This window comes from Doryrhamphus excisus, linkage group LG13, assembly GCF_037039965.1.
Source record: "Doryrhamphus excisus strain RoL-2023G ecotype Guam linkage group LG13, RoL_Dexc_Guam_v1.1, whole genome shotgun sequence".
NCBI classification, from domain to species: domain Eukaryota; kingdom Metazoa; phylum Chordata; class Actinopteri; order Syngnathiformes; family Syngnathidae; genus Doryrhamphus; species Doryrhamphus excisus.
In genome coordinates, this window is record NC_136369.1 from 7,679,006 (window position 1) to 7,697,925 (window position 18,920).

At 39.0% G+C, this 18,920-nt stretch overlaps 1 protein-coding gene across 1 annotated transcript; it reads right to left on the reverse strand.

Moving 5' to 3' along the window:
* Positions 1-14,088: 14,088 nt before the first annotated feature.
* Positions 14,089-18,763, reverse strand: stk16 (serine/threonine kinase 16). The gene is made up of 8 exons (XM_058089379.2): positions 18,609-18,763; positions 17,997-18,111; positions 17,597-17,816; positions 17,394-17,527; positions 16,603-16,690; positions 16,221-16,349; positions 15,977-16,098; positions 14,089-15,710 (listed from the first exon to the last, which is right to left on the reverse strand). The coding sequence occupies exons 2-8, from the start codon at positions 18,080-18,082 to the stop codon at positions 15,572-15,574; spliced, it is 918 nt and encodes a 305-aa protein (XP_057945362.2). The 5' UTR covers positions 18,083-18,111; positions 18,609-18,763; the 3' UTR covers positions 14,089-15,571.
* Between the last annotated feature and the right edge of the window lie 157 nt (positions 18,764-18,920).

Here is an 18,920-nt window from a genome sequence, read left to right on the forward strand (position 1 = left end):
AACAGCATTTTTATTGTAAATGCAAACACTACATTTTTAAAAACATGCCTCATATCACCTCGTACTTCGGTACATGACAAAAATAAAATTCATTCATTCATTCGCAGGGGTGCTGGAGCCTATCCCAGCTGTCTTTGGGCGAGAAGCGGGGTACACCCTGGACTGGTCGCCAGCCAATCACAGGGCACATATAGACAAACAACCATTCACACTCACATTCATACCTATGGACAATTTGGAGTCGCTAATTAACCTAGCATGTTTTTGGAATGTGGGAGGAAACCGGAATACCCAGACAAAACCCACGCAAATTCCACACAGAGATGGCCGAGGGCGGAATTGAACCTTGGCCCTCCTAGCTGTGAGTTCTGCGTACTAACTACTCGACCGCCGTGCCGCCCCTAAAATAAAATTAAAAAATGAAAATTAAAAAAACTTATAAAATTAAAAAAACTATATTAGGAAAGCTGTATGGTATCATGTACCCAGAAAAAATTATTACGTTTGATTAATGTTCATGTTAAAGGTTAAATAACTGTTAATAGTTATCCTCCCTATCTGTGTGGAAGTGGTAAGTTTTTGGCTATTTAAGTTTAAAGGAAATAACTTGAAGGCTACCGTTTAGGTCGCTAGCTCTCTAGTTTGCGAGTTAGCATGTGTCTCAAGACCCTGCAGTTGCGCAATATGTTGTAAATAAAAAAGTATAAATGTGACTATAGTTGTGTTTTGTCATGTCTGTTGTTTGTTTGTTTATTTTTCATCTTATTTTGTGAAGAAAAATAAAAATTAAGATATTTGAGAACAGTGGAATGTTTTATCAGAGCTTTTCTTGTAGAAAATTGGAACCAAAGCAAGTTTTTTACATTTTTTTGTTTTTAATAAATGCGTTTTTTCTTTTTTTTTTTTTTTGAAAACTTGTTGCGGCCCAGTCTCACCCAGACCCTAGCTCCAGTGGCCCCCAAGTAAATTGAGTTTGAGACCCCTGATTTACAGTGTTGTAATCTATATGTTATCAACTTAATTGAATGGTTGGTAAGGCCTATTATTGGTGATCTGTCTTGATCGTAAACCCAAATTCAGCTGAGAAACTCCAGTTTCTCGTATCAGACCATAACTGGACAGGAGGCCTCATGGCCAGTATGTTTGCTGACTGGTAAAAGAGTTCTACCAATTGTAATCAAGAGTAAAGAAATTCAGTAGTAAGAGATCAGCCAGCCACAGTTCAAAACTATTTGACCAACATTCATCACCATCATCATCAAATGTGGTTTTGTATACAGCCTAAATCCCTCACTGCATCCTTTTATTCCACTTTCACACATGCCCTCTTGAACTCTGCGCCCGACTCTCAACTGTATGCGGAACACTCCCTTCACACCGTGAGAACACAATTGGTTCAAAGAGACATGCCGGTCTTACAAAGCCACAGTTTATCGAAGAGTTATGTGTCAGTAAACCTTGCCGCCAACAGAAGTTTACAGGAAGATTAAAGTGCCTATCAGCAATTACATGCATATTTTTCAATCATTACCACAGCTCAGAGATAGTGTGACCTGCCCTAGCGCTGATCCTGGTTTGCTCTCTGGATGTCTGCGTTCACGCTGCAGGCCTCCTCGGCAGATTATTGATCTCTTGTACTTAGTTTACTTAACACACCGAGTCAAGCAAAATTCTGACATGAAACTAACATTCAGCCCAGTCCTACAGGCTGCAGTTTTTGCAAGCTTGAGGTGGTCAGTGAGGTGCCTGACAATTCCCACCAGGCCTGCAGCACATCATCCGACCATCGGGACCTTGAATGTGATGAATGATGCCGGAGCACAATGGGCTCCCTGTGCAGTGAGAATGTTCCAGGGTAATGAGTCTAATTCCAACAACGTTTAAGGCAGGCACTGAACCACCTTGCTTTCTCTAAGACCTTGACTGCAAAATTAATGTTGTCTCATTAAGGAGAAAAAGGTAATCTAATTATTTTCTTACTCGTTGTACCCTCACATTATTTATTAACCAATATTGAGCTATGCCATATGATATTTGGCTCTCTGAATGTGAATCTGCTTCTGTCTTTTACATACAGGCTACAGTCCCAGCCTTTGAATCATCAGCTGGGATAAAATCAATCAAGCAATCGTTATATACTATCTGGACTAAAGTATTAGGATAGCTGGCCATTATACCTACAGGGGTGGAACAACTTGACGGATTCCATTCAAATTGCATTGAAGTTCTTCAACACCAAAGCCCAACTACAACCATGCCTTAGTGGAGCTTGCCTTATGGACGTAAATAGATTCCTTGTGTTGACACGTTAGATATTCACATATTCCCAAATGTTTCTCTAGTTTGCATGTAAATGTATGTGGATAGTTCCTCAGTAACTACTCTACTCAGTTCCTCAGTAATGACTTTAAATGTATGTGGATAGTTCCTCAGTAACTACTCTACTCACTCGGTTCCTCAGTCACTGCTGTACTAATTAGTTCCTACTCTAAATTGATGTCCTCAGTAACTACTCTACTCATTAGTTCTTCAGTAACCACTTTAAATTTCTGTGCTTAGTTCCCCAGTAACTACTCTACTCATTAGATCCTCAGTAACTACTCAGTTTATCATTAGTTCCTCAGTAACAAGTGTATTTTTGTGTACCTTATTATAAATGTAAAGTGAGACCGGACAATGCAACTAATTGAGACACAATGTCTATTTGAGTAGGGGACACTGTTGAAGAAAATGTGGTATGTTACATTGGGAAAATCATGATACATGAGAAAAATAAAGAAAAACATTGTTCAAACCTGCTTGGCTACTTTAATTTATGCAAAAGAAAAATTGACTGGATTAGTTGTAGTTGGCCAAGTGTAGAAGACCAGAGGCTACATTTAATGAACTACAAAAGAGGGAGAGCAAATAAATAAGCACAGGTTCTGTGTGTGCTTAAGATATCTAAATTGGGGAATTCCAACAATGTGGCTCTTTTTTTGCACCACAGCTCACCTGTTTGTCTTTTCCACAAGGGAAACAAAAGCTTCCTTTTAACATAATCCAGTACAGTGTGAGCTTTATGGCCATTTAATGGGTCCTTGCATCTAACTGCCCTGTTTTACAATCGGCTGTACAAGGGCCCCATTGTGCACAGTGTGGGAGATACCTTATCAGTCACAACAAGGCATCATTACTTTCACCCTGCTATCTTTCTGACAGAGCATTACTTGGTGCCATCAGAAACTTTGAAAATCTCAGCCAGTTGCACACTTGTGCGTATATATAAGTATATATATGGCTTTTCATCGCTTTTGCCCAGATGAGGACCAATCAGTGGGATGGATGGACTTTTCTTGGAGTTTATCAGACCTTGTTTTAAACATATGTTTTGTGGCTCCAGGCTATTTGTCTTTAGTAGGCAATGGGGTAAAATGGCTCTTTTCATAATAAAGGTTGCTGACCCCTGCCCTAGACCATGATGTTGAATAATCTTTGCTTTCAGGTCATTTGACAGTTGTTTTGAAGATGCAACTTCCAATTGGCCACCTTAAATACCCTTTCTCATGATTGGCTTGGGTGTACAAACTAATTTTGTGTTCCAATAATTAGTGTAAAGGTATTTTAAAAAAATGGGTGCCCAAATTTAGGAACCTTCCTACTTTTGTTTAACTAATTATTGCACACTTTCCCTTCTCATCTATTACTGTTTGCTTGCTATATGATATATTTAACTGAAACGGCTGACAAACAGGGATTTATAAAAGGAAAATCTTGAAAATGATCAGGGGTGCCCAAACTTTTACATACCACTGTATACACACACACAAACACACATAGTACCTTTCTAACCACTGCTTATAATGCCTATAATTAGAACTTTAGTTTTTATTTGTAGCACTGGTTGTACTAGGTCATGTCCTTTTAAGGAAAAATGAATTTATTTACCAAAACTCATTTGTACTAACTATGTGTTTTGATTACAAGATGGAGCAAAAAAAAGGGGCAATAATGAAGTGTAAACTTTCAGAAGGTGTAACTTTCAATTAGAAAAAAAAAAAGAGTAGTGGATCTAATTGCACAAGTTATGCTTAGAATTGGTAGTTTTATGCCATGTGCATGAAGGCCCATGCAGATGAGGAAACAAATTCAATTACGTCAAAGGCAAATCTTTTAAGCAAATTAATCTGTTTTTATGTTCGCACAAGTGCCACCTGCCATCTCGTAATTTCTATTTGGAAGGAGTCAATATTCCAAAAATGTGTAGGAATGGATTTGTCACTTGACATTGTCAATAGATTGATGGAGCCCTGTTTAGATTTGTAAATTTAGGACATTGTGGCAGATGTAAATCACAACACTGTGGTGTATTTTAATGCCTCTCAATTGATCAAAACGTCGCCAGGGGTGTGACAAAGTGCGGTCGGCCCGGCTTCCTCTGTGACACGGCTCAGATGTCCTTGAAGTCACACCAAGAAGAGTGAGGAAAGATGCATCGCTTTAGCTAATTTTACTGACAGGATAAACACACAATATGAGCTGCAAAAATGTGTAAAAAACATTTTATGACTAGTAACTAGATACATACTTTAACATGAACTTTGAGGAGAAAAAAAGTTAGTTATTAGTTAACACTGGTTTCACTTGCAATTGATGCATTACAGCCTTCTTGGCTTCATTCCTCCATCTTGTTTCCCACTCTTTGTTCATTATATTTGCTCTATTTACGGCTACAAGGTCAGGGAAGCCATCCCTCTGTGTCAGCATGCTAATTGGTTTGAATACACTGCCCCTCCTCCTGATAAACATCTGACATTTTAAGGTCTTTAAGGCCCTCTTTTGTCTGCTGCCCACATGTAACCAAAAAATATTTGTAATGATATCGTCTTCATGAAAATAAATATGTCTAAAAATATAGTTCTTTAATGGTTTGGTGCAAAATATCTATAAAATTACTAATTATTATTTTCAACATTATAATACAGTACCATAGACAATAATCCCTTGTTTATACAGATCTGACCATGAAGTACGATTCCTTTTTTTTTTTAAATGGAATATTTTCATTATTAGAGCACAGAAAATCTGTTTAGCATTACTTGAGCCCTCTGGATATAACATAACGCTCATATACAGTAGTACCCCTTACATTCGTATTACCATACACAATAAATATTCATTCATTCATTCATTCATTCATTTTCTACCGCTTTTTCCTCACGAGGGTCGCGGGGGTGCTGCAGCCTATCCCAGCTGTCTTCGGGCGAGAGGCGGGGTACACCCTGGACTGGTCGCTAGCCAATCACAGGGCACATATAGACAAACAACCATTCACACTCACATTCATACCTATGGACAATTTGGAGTTGCCAATTAACCTAGCATGTTTTTGGAATGTGGGAGGAAACCGGAGTACCCGGAGAAAACCCACGCATGCACAGGGAGAACATGCAAACTCCACACAGAGATGGCCGAGGGTGGAATTGAACCCTGGTCTCCTAGCTGTGAGGTCTCGAAAAAAAAAAAAACTTGTGCTTGTGTGTGTCTCGCAGTAAATGTGCTCCAGACATATCGATAGGAAGTGATGTCAGGGGTTCAGCATAATAAAAGCCTGTTCTAGTGATCACATCTGGTGCTTGTCTCACCGAACAATTACTGACACCTAGTGGCTAATGTAGACCCTCTAAAACAGTGGTTACTAAGACTTATGGGCCCAAGATCCCTGGTCTCTGCCGTGAACTATACTATATATAGTACATCGTCTTCTTAATTCCTTCTATTTGATTGAACTGTCAGAGTAAAGCCGTAACTGTGAGGTGGCGAGGGATGACTAGCCCAAAACGTGAAAATAAATATATAGAAAAATAACAATGATACAACAGTATATGATACATCAGTAAAATACAGTATAGTTGTGTTATCCTTTTGGGCATCCTTCAGAAACAAACTGGATTTAAAGCCAGACTGGCTTTGGCGACGTGAATACTCATGCTTTATACGGTAAGTGTATATATTATGATTGCTTCTACAATATCAATATCAAAATTAAATGAATGTTAATGCCAATATTCTAAAAAACCCATTCAATTTGCAGTTAATGTCCTTTGCTGTCCTCCCATTTTGTATACTAGCCCTCCCCTCCCTCCCGTGCCTCAGCAGCCCTGATTGACAAAGCAGCATTATGGAAATAAATTGTTCCATTAGATGCAGTGTGTTCTGTCATCAAACCAACTACACTGGGTTATTAATGGACGTGGCCTTCGCGTTGATTAAGCTCAGGATTTATGTTAAAATACGCGGCAACATTTTCTCCATTGAGATAAACTTGCATGGTGTGACCTTACAAATGCTACTAAACACCAACACATTTTCATCAAATTGGCTGCATAATGGATATTCTTCATGTGCATACATAGACGACAATTAACGTTCACGACATTCATGTTTCATACCACTTGTAAAAATAATCACGGTAATAGGAATATAAAAATATATATATAATATATATATATATATATATAAAAATATCTGAACTTTTTTTAATCAGACTGTGCTATATATCACTATATTGGCAGTTACTATGGTACCCATTATGTCATTGGATGGTCATATCACCTCGTACTTTGGTACATGACAAAAAATAATAAATAAATAAATAATGAAGGTAATAATGAAGGTCGAGTGGTTAGCGCTCAGACCTCACAGCTAGGATGCGTGGGTTTTCTCCGGGTACTCCGGTTTCCTCCCACATTCCAAAAACATGTTAGGTTAATTGGCGACTGCAAATTGTCCATAGGTATGAATGTGAGTGTGAATGGTTGTTTGTCTATATGTGCCCTGTGATTGGCTGGCGACCAGTCCAGGGTGTACCCCGCCTCTCGCCTGAAGACAGCTGGGATAGGTTCCAGCACCCCCGCGACCCTCGTGAGGATAAGCGGTACAAAATGAATGAATGAATAAATAAACTATATTAGGAAAGCAGGAAGTGAACAAATGTGACAGTTACTGATTGTAAAAGTACCAGATGGAGGGGTAGGATTTAATAAGCTTTGCTTCTTCCTATTCCTTTTGGACATGTGGAACTGTGAACTGATTATGTGATGCATTCAATTGTAATCTGATGCATGTTCAAATGAAATAAAACCATTACCATTACTGTGCCTACGTATACAACAATTCAGAAAAAAAGTGTCAAATCAAATATTGTTGAAAGTCAATGGTCATGAACCTGTTGTATAATTATTGCCTTCCTCCCACCAGTTATTAGTGGTAACATGCATGAAATGTGACTAGAAATAATCTGCAGTCAGGAACGTTACAGCAGCATAATTGCGTGATGGCACTCACAAACATGCTATAGCTTACATCCTAAATAATGAACATACAGTATGGTTCAACCAATACCGATACTAATGTCTGTTAAAACAGCTGATATTTATTTCATCAAATTAGCATTAGCGTAATTGTATCTAAAATTCCCAGTGAGTGCAACAATCCTCGGTAAGTTTCCCTGTACAGTTGCTTTCAATGACATAGCTATCTCAACTATCCTCAGCTCTTTGCTACTACAATATAGACGTGCGTGTATGCAAAAGTGTCAGTGATCCCATTTATCAGGCCAGTTAACCCCTGGCAGCAAGTAGTAATCCTCTGCAGGTGACCAGAGGGGGATGTAGGCACTTGCTCTAATTAAATCCCCCCTACACCTACCCAGCCTTGCCTACACCCAAACAGAGGCCCATTTCTCGGGTAAGAAAGACGCCAACCTTCCCATCCTCGCATCTCTGCTCTCATAAGCATGTTTCTTTCTTTTATGTTTAACATCTGGATGGGTATTGTGGGGGTCTCTGGGGTCGGAATGCGTTGATGGATTTGTAAACTTGGTCTGATTGTTCCGCCATCAGTGCTTTAGTGATGCTAAAACTGTAATAATAAATTCCTCTAGCCCCTTAATTTAGATCCTTGCTTGTACAAGGATCTATTGGATCTTATTGGAACACAAGCTTTCAGTGTTTTGATCTCAGTCATGGATGATGAGAGAAAAAGCAAAACAGGCGGGCTTGTTCGCTTGCGTATGGGCGGGGCAAAATCGTGTCAATTGTGTGCGGTGTGCACACAGCTTTAACCTGTCATTTCTGGGTTCATGAAACCATATGGCATCCATATCAAACTAGGCGGGGGCTTCAAACTAGCATCCTGCGGGCCGCATTTGGCCCGCGGGCCGCAAGTTTGAGACCCCTGATCTAAACGTTCCCTAACAGGTAGATGGAAGTTCATTCCTTAATAGCCTACTGACATTGATTATGTGGAGTTCATAACGCTATAAAAGTATTTGCTTTCCCAGGACTGTTTAACTCATCATTATATGATTTTGAGGTGTTGAATTTCGGTAATCCAGCCTGGTTTCACTCATTCCCTTGCGGACTTTATGCCGACTCAAATCAAGTGTCCTTCCTTTATCTGAGAGGTAAGTAATGACTTCAAATGAATAAAGTGGCATTAATGTGGATATGTGTTTGCAGTTGTATGAAGGTGTGCAGTTTATTTTTGTGTGCCACTCCGGGTTCAAAAGAGGGTAAGGAGTGGGGTAATCTATCTTGCTGACATCATCAAAGCAATTTGCGTCATTAATACAGCTTAGACGGAGGTCCACAGTCACAAGTTACATCCACTGAGGATTACACAGCACCTTGCAGGTGGACTTGTCAGAACAAGTAATGATAATAGTTTTTGTACAAAGATATGTCTACTGCAGGGGTCTCAAACACAAATGTGGCCCGCAGGACACTAGTTTGAGGCCCCCGCCTTGATATGAAACTTTAATATTAGTGCGGCCCGCGCAAGTTTGATATGGATGCTGTATGGTATCATGTACCCAGAAAAAAATATTACGTTTGATTAATGTTCATGTTAAAGGTTAAATAACTGTTAATAGTTATCCTCCCTATCCGTGTGGAAGTGGTAAGTTTTTGGCTATTTAAGTTTAAAGGAAATAACTTAAAGGCTACCGTTTAGGTCGCTCGCTCTGTAGTTTGCGAGTTAGCATGTGTCTCAAGACCCTGCAGTTGCAGACCCTGCAGAGTATAAATGTGACTATAGTCGTGTTTTGTCATGTCTACAGGGCTCTAATAATGCTTTGTTAATAAAAATAATTTGTCTACCCACCAACGATGTGGTTTCTTAAGTTTTTATTATTTGCCGTTTTATTATTATTATTATTATTATTTATTTATTACTGATTGATTGATTTTCTTCTTGATTTGTTTATTTATTTTTTTATTTTTCATCTTATTTTGTGTAGAAAAATAAAAAGTAAAATATTTGAGAACTGTTGAATGTTTTATCAGAGCTTTTCTTGTAGAAAATTGGAACCAAAGCAAAGTTTTTAAAAAGTTTTTGTTTTTAATAAATGCGTTTTTTTTTTTTTTTTTTGGAAAACCTGATGCGGCCCAGTCTCACCCAGACCCGAGCTCCAGTAAATTGAGTTTGAGACCCCTGGTCTACTGTATGACACTAACTCAGTTACTAAATAATGTTTCATTACATACATGCATATAACCAGAAACTTATTTTTCCCAGTAATTCCACTCCATATGGCTCCAACGCATGCTTACGATTAAATCCATGCATTTATATTTTGTATTTTATTGGCCCCACAGCACTAGTGTCACCGTGGTATCCAATTGGCATAATTGAGCAGGGTCACATGATAAAGAGACCCATAATAATCAATGCAGATGAAATAAAAAACAGCTCCCAGTTATTACTTTTGTCCTTCTCCACAGTAAACACGTGGCCCTCCCCTTACAAAATACACATCATTTTTACAGACCGGGAGTGCTGTTTATTTGAAGAAAATGTCTGACACCTCAAGACGCAGGGAGGTGAAGACTGGGGAGGAGCTTTAGCTGAATCCGAGCTGAGATAGATGAGATGTGACAGGCCGCCACTCTTCTCATCAGCATGACACAGCTGTCACAGCCCTATTTCAGGAAAATTAAACAGCCTTACGGTAAACCAGCCTGCTGTTTAGAGTGGGGGCGGGGCAGCGAAGCTACAAATGTGTGTGTGAGAATGAAAACGCTTGTCATATGCAGATGGCCTTTTCTCCATTCTCCTCCCCCTACGTGTTCCCCTCCCTCAAGCGCCATCCTCCCTTTTTGACATGGTAATGGTTCCAAATTGATGAAGACACTTCACTCATTCGGTGACAACTCCACTGGCGAGCACCATAAACACGCCTCCTCATCCATCACTCATGAAGCACCTCATTCCAATGCCTGCCTGGCACCGGCTGGGTGGGGACATGTTTAATCAGCTAATTTACTCTTCTTTGGACACCATTAATGACGGCTCCACCGCGGGATTAGCTTGTCATCTGATGCGCTTAATCAGTGCTGATGAACTGCTCATCAAACTATTAGCCTCCTTTTGCCTTTGCCGCGTTCAGCAAAGGTTATAGGCCTGTAGTAAAATAACAATCTGCAACCACACTTCCCTTTTAATTGCTTTTGTTTCAGAAGCACCTTCGTAAACAGGCAACACTCACAACCTTGGCAGCTAAATTATAGCACTGTGCAAACTTAAACACCCAGGCAATAACATCTTCAATGCTGTGCAAAGGTCTTATGCTAACAATATACAATACAATGCACATTAGAGTTCGTCAGTTTGTTTGTTAGTTAGTCAGCAAAAAAAGGATGCAGACGCTTTACATTGGGGTGTCACGTGATCTCGCAAGATTAAAACAAAGATATTTCTCATTTAAGAGGGCAGCCAGAAGCTTATCAGACTGTGAGCTATGGCATCGCTACTGTGAATGATAATACACGATGTGCGGTTCCAATCCTGCTTCACAAGGGCTTTACCTACACTATAAACCTTGCAATCCAACATGATCCCGTGCCCCCCCCCTCCCCAAAGTTCAGATTTGTCAACTCAAAACATGGTCGTTGTATTAGACTTCCTCAAAGTAACATCTATTTCCATACTTATCCACAAGGATCATGGGAATTGTAGTTCTTTTCCTGCCAATATAAAACTAACCTACATAACTACATATCACCATAAGTGGTTAAACTGCCATCACTATTTTTAAACTTGATATTTTTTAGGTTTTTGCTTCAATTTGTGCAAAAGCCCACACACAGCTAGGAGACCCGAGTTCGATTCCCCCCTCAGGCATCTCTGTGGGGAGTTTGCATGTTCTCCCCGTGCATGCGTGGGTTTTCTCCGGGGACTTCGCCTTCCTCCCATATTCCAAAAACATGCTAGGTTAATTGGTGACTCCAAATTGTCCATAGGTATGAATGTGAGTGTGAATGGTTGTTTGTCTATATGTGCCCTGTGATTGGCTGGCGACCAGTCCGGGGTGTACCCAGCCTCTCGCCCGAAGACAGTGTATGGTGACAACCCTACTTAAGTGGCATGCACATGCTTTGTACATACAGGACAGGCCAAAAGTTTGGACACAGCTTCTCATTGTATGGGTTTTCTTCATTTTCAGGACTATTTACATTATAGATATTAACTATGAATGAACACATATTTTATGTCTTATATTTTTTTTGATAGCCCTGCAAACCCTTGGTGTTTTCTCATGACATTCATGAGGTAGTCACCTGAAATGATTTTCACTTAGAGAGAGCTTGTGTCCAAACTTTTGACCTGCACTGCATGTGTTTTTCAATGTTTCAACACAATCTCGCTGTCTATCTAACCTCCACTCTTTCAAAAGGACTGTTTCTTATTTGTTGCCATTATGAAATGTGTCTGTGACCTGTGAGGTGTTTGCTCATTCATTCTGTACCACTTCTGTTCAGGGTTACAGGTAGCCTATCCCTGATGACTTCGGGAGAAGTGGGGTACACCCTGGACTGGTCGCCAGTCAATCACAGGGCACATATAGACAAACAACCAATCACACCCACTGAAAATTTACAGTCTGTAATTAACCTGACATACATGTTTTTGGACTGTAAGAGTATAGTAAACCCAAGTAAACTAAACTGATACTACAACTTCCAATTTTGAAAGGAATATGAATTCAGTTGGCGGCACGGCGGTCGAGTGGTTAGCGCGCAGACCTCACAGCTAGGAGACCAGGGTTCAATTTCCCCCTCGGGCATCTCTGTGTGGAGTTTGCATGTTCTCCACGTTCATGCGTGGGGTTTCCTCCTACATTCCAAAAACATGCTAGGTTAATTGGCGACTTGACAAATTGTCCATAGGTATGAATGTGAGTGTGAATGGTTGTTTGTCTATATGTGCCCTGTGATTGGCTGGCGACCGCCTCTTGCCCAAAGACAGCTGGGATAGGCTCCAGCACTCCCGCGACCCTCGTGAGGAAAAAGCGGTAGAAAATGAATGAATTCAGTTTTCATGTTCAATAAATGTCATAATAATGTCAATGTGACTGAAATTGTGAATTCAATTGCACAGATGACACAGAACATGACATTCGTGTTTGTTCTGCGCAACTTTAAAGTAATCTTTAAAGAAAGATTGATGGTGCCAACATCAAACCTCTTCTGACCTTATCGGCAAATAAAATCTATTGATCCATCCACCCCAATTTCCACTTCAAAAGACTTCCTGTTGAGGTCCATGTAATCTAGTCACTGGGCAAGAGATTCCTGGGTCTAAATAAAGAAAGTATAAATAAATAAAAAGTATCTAAGACAACATGTTGCTCTCACCTTTGCAGATGAAATTACCTGAAAAGCTGTTACAAATCAATATAATCAATGCAATCAGCTAACTGACATAGGCAATCTCCTGCCAGTAAGTAAAATACCCCTGGTGGAGATCTTTCAATCTCTACTGCGATAATTGCCCCCAAGGGTGACGTTAGGGTGCTGCATTTTGTACACTTAATTAAATTAGTGAGCTCAGTGTGGACAGGGTGGGCTTGCAGATCTCATGGAGAATGTATCGGTCTGGCTGTGAGCCAGTAATTAAGGCAATACCTTTCCTGATTACGCCAATCCCCCTTAATGAACTCATTATGCATTTTAACCCAAACACACCCATGAATTAATGAGCAAAAAGAAAAAGCGTCTGCATGGGAAAAAAAAAGAAACACTGTAAATCATCCACTCAGGTGGCGTTGACGTAATGGCTATATTTCTCCCTCTTTCAGCAGCAGCCAAGGGTAATTTGGACTTGAGTGACAGCACAAGTTCTGAGTCTTTGCAAATAAAACATTAAATAAATAGAGTGAAACTCTAAAGACGTCTCACAAAAAATTCTTTGTGGAGTTAAAGTACTTTGAAAACTTTCAGGGTATCAGTGTCATCATGTCATGATTTAAAGAGACTTACACACTGGCGGGCAGGAGCAGTTGGAAACTAACCCATAATGCTTTGCTAATTAAATATCTCACTAATTGATTCATAGCAAATCAATACAGCCTGTGGATAGTTTATGGTTTGAGAGCTGAGGTAAGTTTGAGGGGTTCAGTTACAACTTCACTGACTGAACCATGCAGTTGTATTGTATTACATCACTTAAAAATGAGTATAAATGTGTGTGTGTGTGGTGGTGTAGGAGGACGGGGGGGTGTTGAGAATGGATAAAGCAGGTTGCAGGAGAGTCTAGGGTTCACGGGAGCACTTGAGGAAGATATCCCCTGTGATATGATTATTTCTATTGTAATAAATTCCAGAAATTGCAGTTCTGTTTGTAAATTAAAAATGTACACTGTAAATACAGTTTGCATTCTTTATGTCTAGTCATTTCTGTGTGTTTGTGTCTCCGGATGTAATTGGGGTTGGGGCAGCGGTTGAAGTGTGACATCTGACTGATCTGGGTGGATGTGGGAGGTAGAGGGGCCCATAAATCCAGCTGAGGGACCAGTTTCATATTTGTTGTCGGGGGAATGTGCACATGAAAACAAATGTAATAAGAGGAAAGTAAAAGGCAGAGGGCACTATTCATTCAAGGCGGACGCGATATGACACAACTGGATTTATCTTACACTGCCAATTATTCATTTGTAAAACACGTATTATTTTGCAGTGAATTCAATATACATGTTATGTGGCTGTCATTTTGTTACTCATCTTTCCAAGGATACAAGGGATAAGTTAGCTGTGATGGTAATCGTTTTTGCTAAAGGCATTTTTTTTTTTTAAATCCAGTAGTCTGTTATTATAATGACCAGTGAAGTATAAGAACATGTATTTAAGTACTTTGTGATTGAAAACATTTGACTGAACATTGTGAAGTTTATTTTCTGTGCAGTGAGTAAACAGTAAAACCTTTCCACAACTTTAAATTAAATAACATGAGGGAAAAAAATGATAAAAAAAAACGTTTAGCATTATTACTTGCCATAAATAACACCCAAACTTCATACAGTTACCAATATATAATATACAATATTAGCTTGAAAACATGTATAGACTGTGAAACAGAGTAAAATCACCACTAAAATAATTTACTGCAGAATAGGAACTGTTTTCATTCACCTATGGTCCAGTGTGACATGATATTATGGTGAAAATAAGGCGTTCAAAGTATTATGTAATAATGGATTTAAACAAAACGTACCATACATGTCTATCAAGAATAATTAAGTGATCCATTGAGGGTGAGCGATGAGAGAACAGAAGTTTATGACTGCATACAAATACCATATATTTGTTTTTATTATTTTACGAAATTAAAAGTAACACCTAAAACGTTTCTAATTTTGATCAAATTAAACCAAGTGGTAGGAACAAGTTGGATATGCGGTCAAGAGATAAACAAAAGGATAAAAAAAATTTACTTACTTACTGCTTATATATTCAACAGTATTAGACAATGACAACAGACCCCCCCCTTTCCATGCAAACAGTTCTTCCAACTATCAAGTCTACAGACAGGAATCTTGGTCTACTGTGATGATGCAGTGCCGCCGTTTGTTTGCACGCGGTATTGCAGTATGAGGACTTGTGCGGGTGTGGACTTAACTAGTTGAGTGGGATGGATTCCATTATTATTGAAGAACAAGTGTGCAAAAAAGTTATACACCAAAATGAAAACGTTCAGATATAATAACTACATAATTGATAGGTAATAAAACGGCTTTCTTTTGGTGGGGAATGTCATCAAATCGTCACTGTACAGTACTATCAGTATCTACTGGAGCATTAAACTATGATATCCATTTTGTAGTTAAACAAGCTAAATTGCTATCAATAATGTTTTCTTAAAATAATAATTGATCCAATTGGGAAATGCTCATCTGCTTTCTAGAGAATAAGGCTCCCAACCTCATCTGGCTTTAACAAGCAAATTAGAAGAAGAACAATGCAAAAATTGATTGGAAAACATATCTCTATGTCAAATTGACTGTGTATAATTAGCTAATTTAACAAAAAGGCACATGTATATTTTCCAAAACACAGAAATGTTATTTAATGCCTCAATCTGGATCACGAGTTGAAGCAGCAAATTATTACAAATATGTCAAAAAATGTCATCAACATTCCCAGACTAAGTGTAATGTCTGTACCTTTTACACAAGTCTAGTAAATAAATTATTTGGATTTCTAAGCTTAAAACATGAGATAGTGTGTTCTTCCATGTGTGCAAAATGTCCTGCTCAGACCATGTTGGTTTGGGTGTTTGGACTGCAACTCTGCAGGTCCTGTACCTGGTCAAGAACCCAGCTGATGTTCGGTCTTTCTTGAGGATTTGACGTCATTATGGAGCTCAGCAGCAACTGCAGTCCCTCTGAGTAACTGGGACACAAATGAAGGCTCGTCATGTTACACGTTACAATAAAATGAAATGGAAATCGATTTTTTTATACCGAAAATCCACAGATTTGCAGGGCTGTGAATGTGTTAAACTAGCAACCAACAGCCCGTTGAAAGGTGATCCCAAAGCCTGATTACCTCTGTGATGTCACAGTTCAGACATCAAGGGCAACAGTGAAAGTTTAATCTACTATAATATTTTGGAATGAAATTATTATGTTTGATGATTACTCGTATGGAAAATTTACCTGCATGGCTGGGGGATGACTACAGGGTTCTGGACTGCCAAGGCAACACTGTCTCCTCTCTGAAACACGAGGTCGTAGGGGCCCTCTAGCACCATCATGCAGTATAGCACACAGCCCAGTGACTGAAAGAAGCAGAAAGAAGAACAACAAATAAAGAACTTGATAAACTTTTTTTTCCCCTCAATAGCAACGTTAATGTTAATAAAAAAAAAACATTCAGGGGTAGAAGTGAAATAAGCTTTACCCAGATGTCTGTGCGCTCATCAATAATACAGTAGCTCTCGACATTAAAGAGCTCAGGGGCACGGTAAGAAATGGTGCATCTCTGGGCAGCCCAGTCCTGTAAGGTCATTGCTTCTCTGGAGCCTCGAACCTATAATTCAGAAATATATTCTATGTAATGTGAGAAGTATTCCACTGTGAACTTCTCTCACAAGTCACGTTTACCACTAAATATGAGCAACCAGTAACGGTTAAATTACTTTTAAAACAAACACTTATTAAGCAAATGAGTAACCTCATCTAACTAGTCTGTCAAGATGGGTCATGCTGCTGTATCATTGAGACTGAAAAGGACTGATATTTGGGGAAATTAAGGGAACTTTGGCGTCCCGATCGATTCCTACCTCAATCCGGGCTCTATTCATAGACCCCAAGTCCATCAGGACGGGACTGTCCTCTTCATTCAGAAGCACATTTGTAGGTTTAAGATCTCTGATGAAAAATAGCAAGATATTATCCTAATATTATAGTGTCGTATCATATAATATTGTACAGTCATTCCTCACAACATCACGGTTAGAATGATTGCCATTTCGTGGTTGACTATTAGTCAACAAATATTGAAAGATAAGTCATATGTCGTTTGGCCACGATAATTTTGCTAATAATGACAATTTTTTGTTTTTAAATCATTCAATAAATGGATTTATCCATTATCGTGACAGGCCTGCTAGGCGCCATTAATGTCATGTTGATGAGACATGACATTAGATTACATTACCTTAACATTGCATGGAGCCAGTCATGCCATGTCCATCATGATTGAGTGATAAAAAGGTTATCCGCTCATTCTGTGTGGAAGTGGAAACTTTGTCCTTCCACACTCCCTTTTGAAACAACGGTTTAGAATAAGTACATTATTTAAGTACATTATTTGGGTGTCATTTCATGTCTATAAGGCTCTAATAATAGTAAAAACTGTATTTAGAAAGTTATAAGCAGGTTTTGCAGAAATTCCCTTAATCATGGTCGGGTCAATTAACTGCGATAAATGAGGAATGACTGTACAGTGTATTATAGTATAGTACAATTTTGTAATATAATATTATACTATACCATTCACACTCTAAAGAACTAAAGTCCCTAAAGGGACTAAAGAACTGCAGATGTGAATGAATGTGTGAACAGTTCTTACCTGTGTGCATAACCTTGGTCATGAATGGCCTTGAGTCCTAAACAGATGCCACGGAATATTTTTAAAATCTGTTTTTCAGGCATTGAGCTCCCCTTTTCTCGAAGCTTCTCCAGTACTGACCACAGACTGCCCTTCTGTTTTTGCACACACAGACAATACGTTACTACCAATGTTTCAGTCATAGTCCTAAAACTCCAACTTACTGTTATGTAAGGCAGAAGTAACCAGGCTTCACTCTTTCCATTGTGTTCAACAAATGTATGCGCCACCAGGTTCAATATATTGGGGTGGTTAAACATCTGATGCATCTCCACTTCAGTCTGGGCCTCCTGGCGGCCTTCTCGGTCATGACACAGAATCCTCTTCAGGGCATAGAAGCGTCCATCCTTTACCCCCTCAACTAGGTCCACATAGCTGAAACCACTGGAGAGAGAGAACATTTACGATTCAACATTCAGCAACCATAAACTGATATTAAAGTTTTTATGCATGAATGATCCATTTCCCACGGGTTTGAAAGAAGTCATTTCTCAGAGTCTGTGGATAATATACAATCTATACACAGACTTACTGTAAAGATTGCAAGTACATTTGCATACATACCCCTCATCGAGTTTCTGCAAGAAGTAGTATCTTTTGCCATCAATGGTGATGGAGCCACGGGAACAAATACATATGTTCTGCCCCATTTTGACTGTAACATTGTTTCAAAACGAGCCTGTGAAATACATGGACACACAGCAAATTAGACAGACAGTAATTAACTAAATCATCTGCACAAACAAATTAAAACGTTTGAGGGTTTTTTTTAGGTTTTTTATTGACAATGCCAAAAATGTAGCAATGTTTACTTCTAGATCCAGAATTTCAGAAGTTACTTGTGTTGTTCTGTAGAACACTGTAAAGATAGTATTTTTTTTACATTTTGACAGTTGTGTCCTGTGGGTTTAGGTTTTTGACTAAAAAATAATTACTAGAGACAAAACTGTCAGTCAGTGAAAGCGCACAAAAATTGAGCAATACTTTCAAAATACAATACAATGATCCAAAATGCTGACTCCACATGCTACCTTTACCTGATGTAAACATTGGAACCGGACCTTCAAAAACACCCATTTAAAACGTAACTGTAACTTTTCCTTACAAATACAGAGGAAATGCGACATTATTGTATCAAATAATACACACACATTTAACAATACAGCGTAGCCTTACCTGTTACCATCACCGGGGTTTCCATTTTCTTGAGTTAGCTTCCTGGTTCGCCTATGAGCGTGTGAGCTACTTCTTCTTTTGTAGTATAAATTAAAGGCTAGTACACGAGCGCCACTACAGACTGGATGGCCAAACTTTGAAATTGCATGTATGGCGGGTTGGCAGTCACTGGTCACAATATACATTTTTATATTTACCTAAAAGTGTATATTTTTGTAATTCATTGAGTAAAGAGTGTCTCGAGTGTGAAATAAATGTTATCTGCTTCGTATACAAATTTGACGAAAGGGTCGACAACAAGCAGAAGGTAGC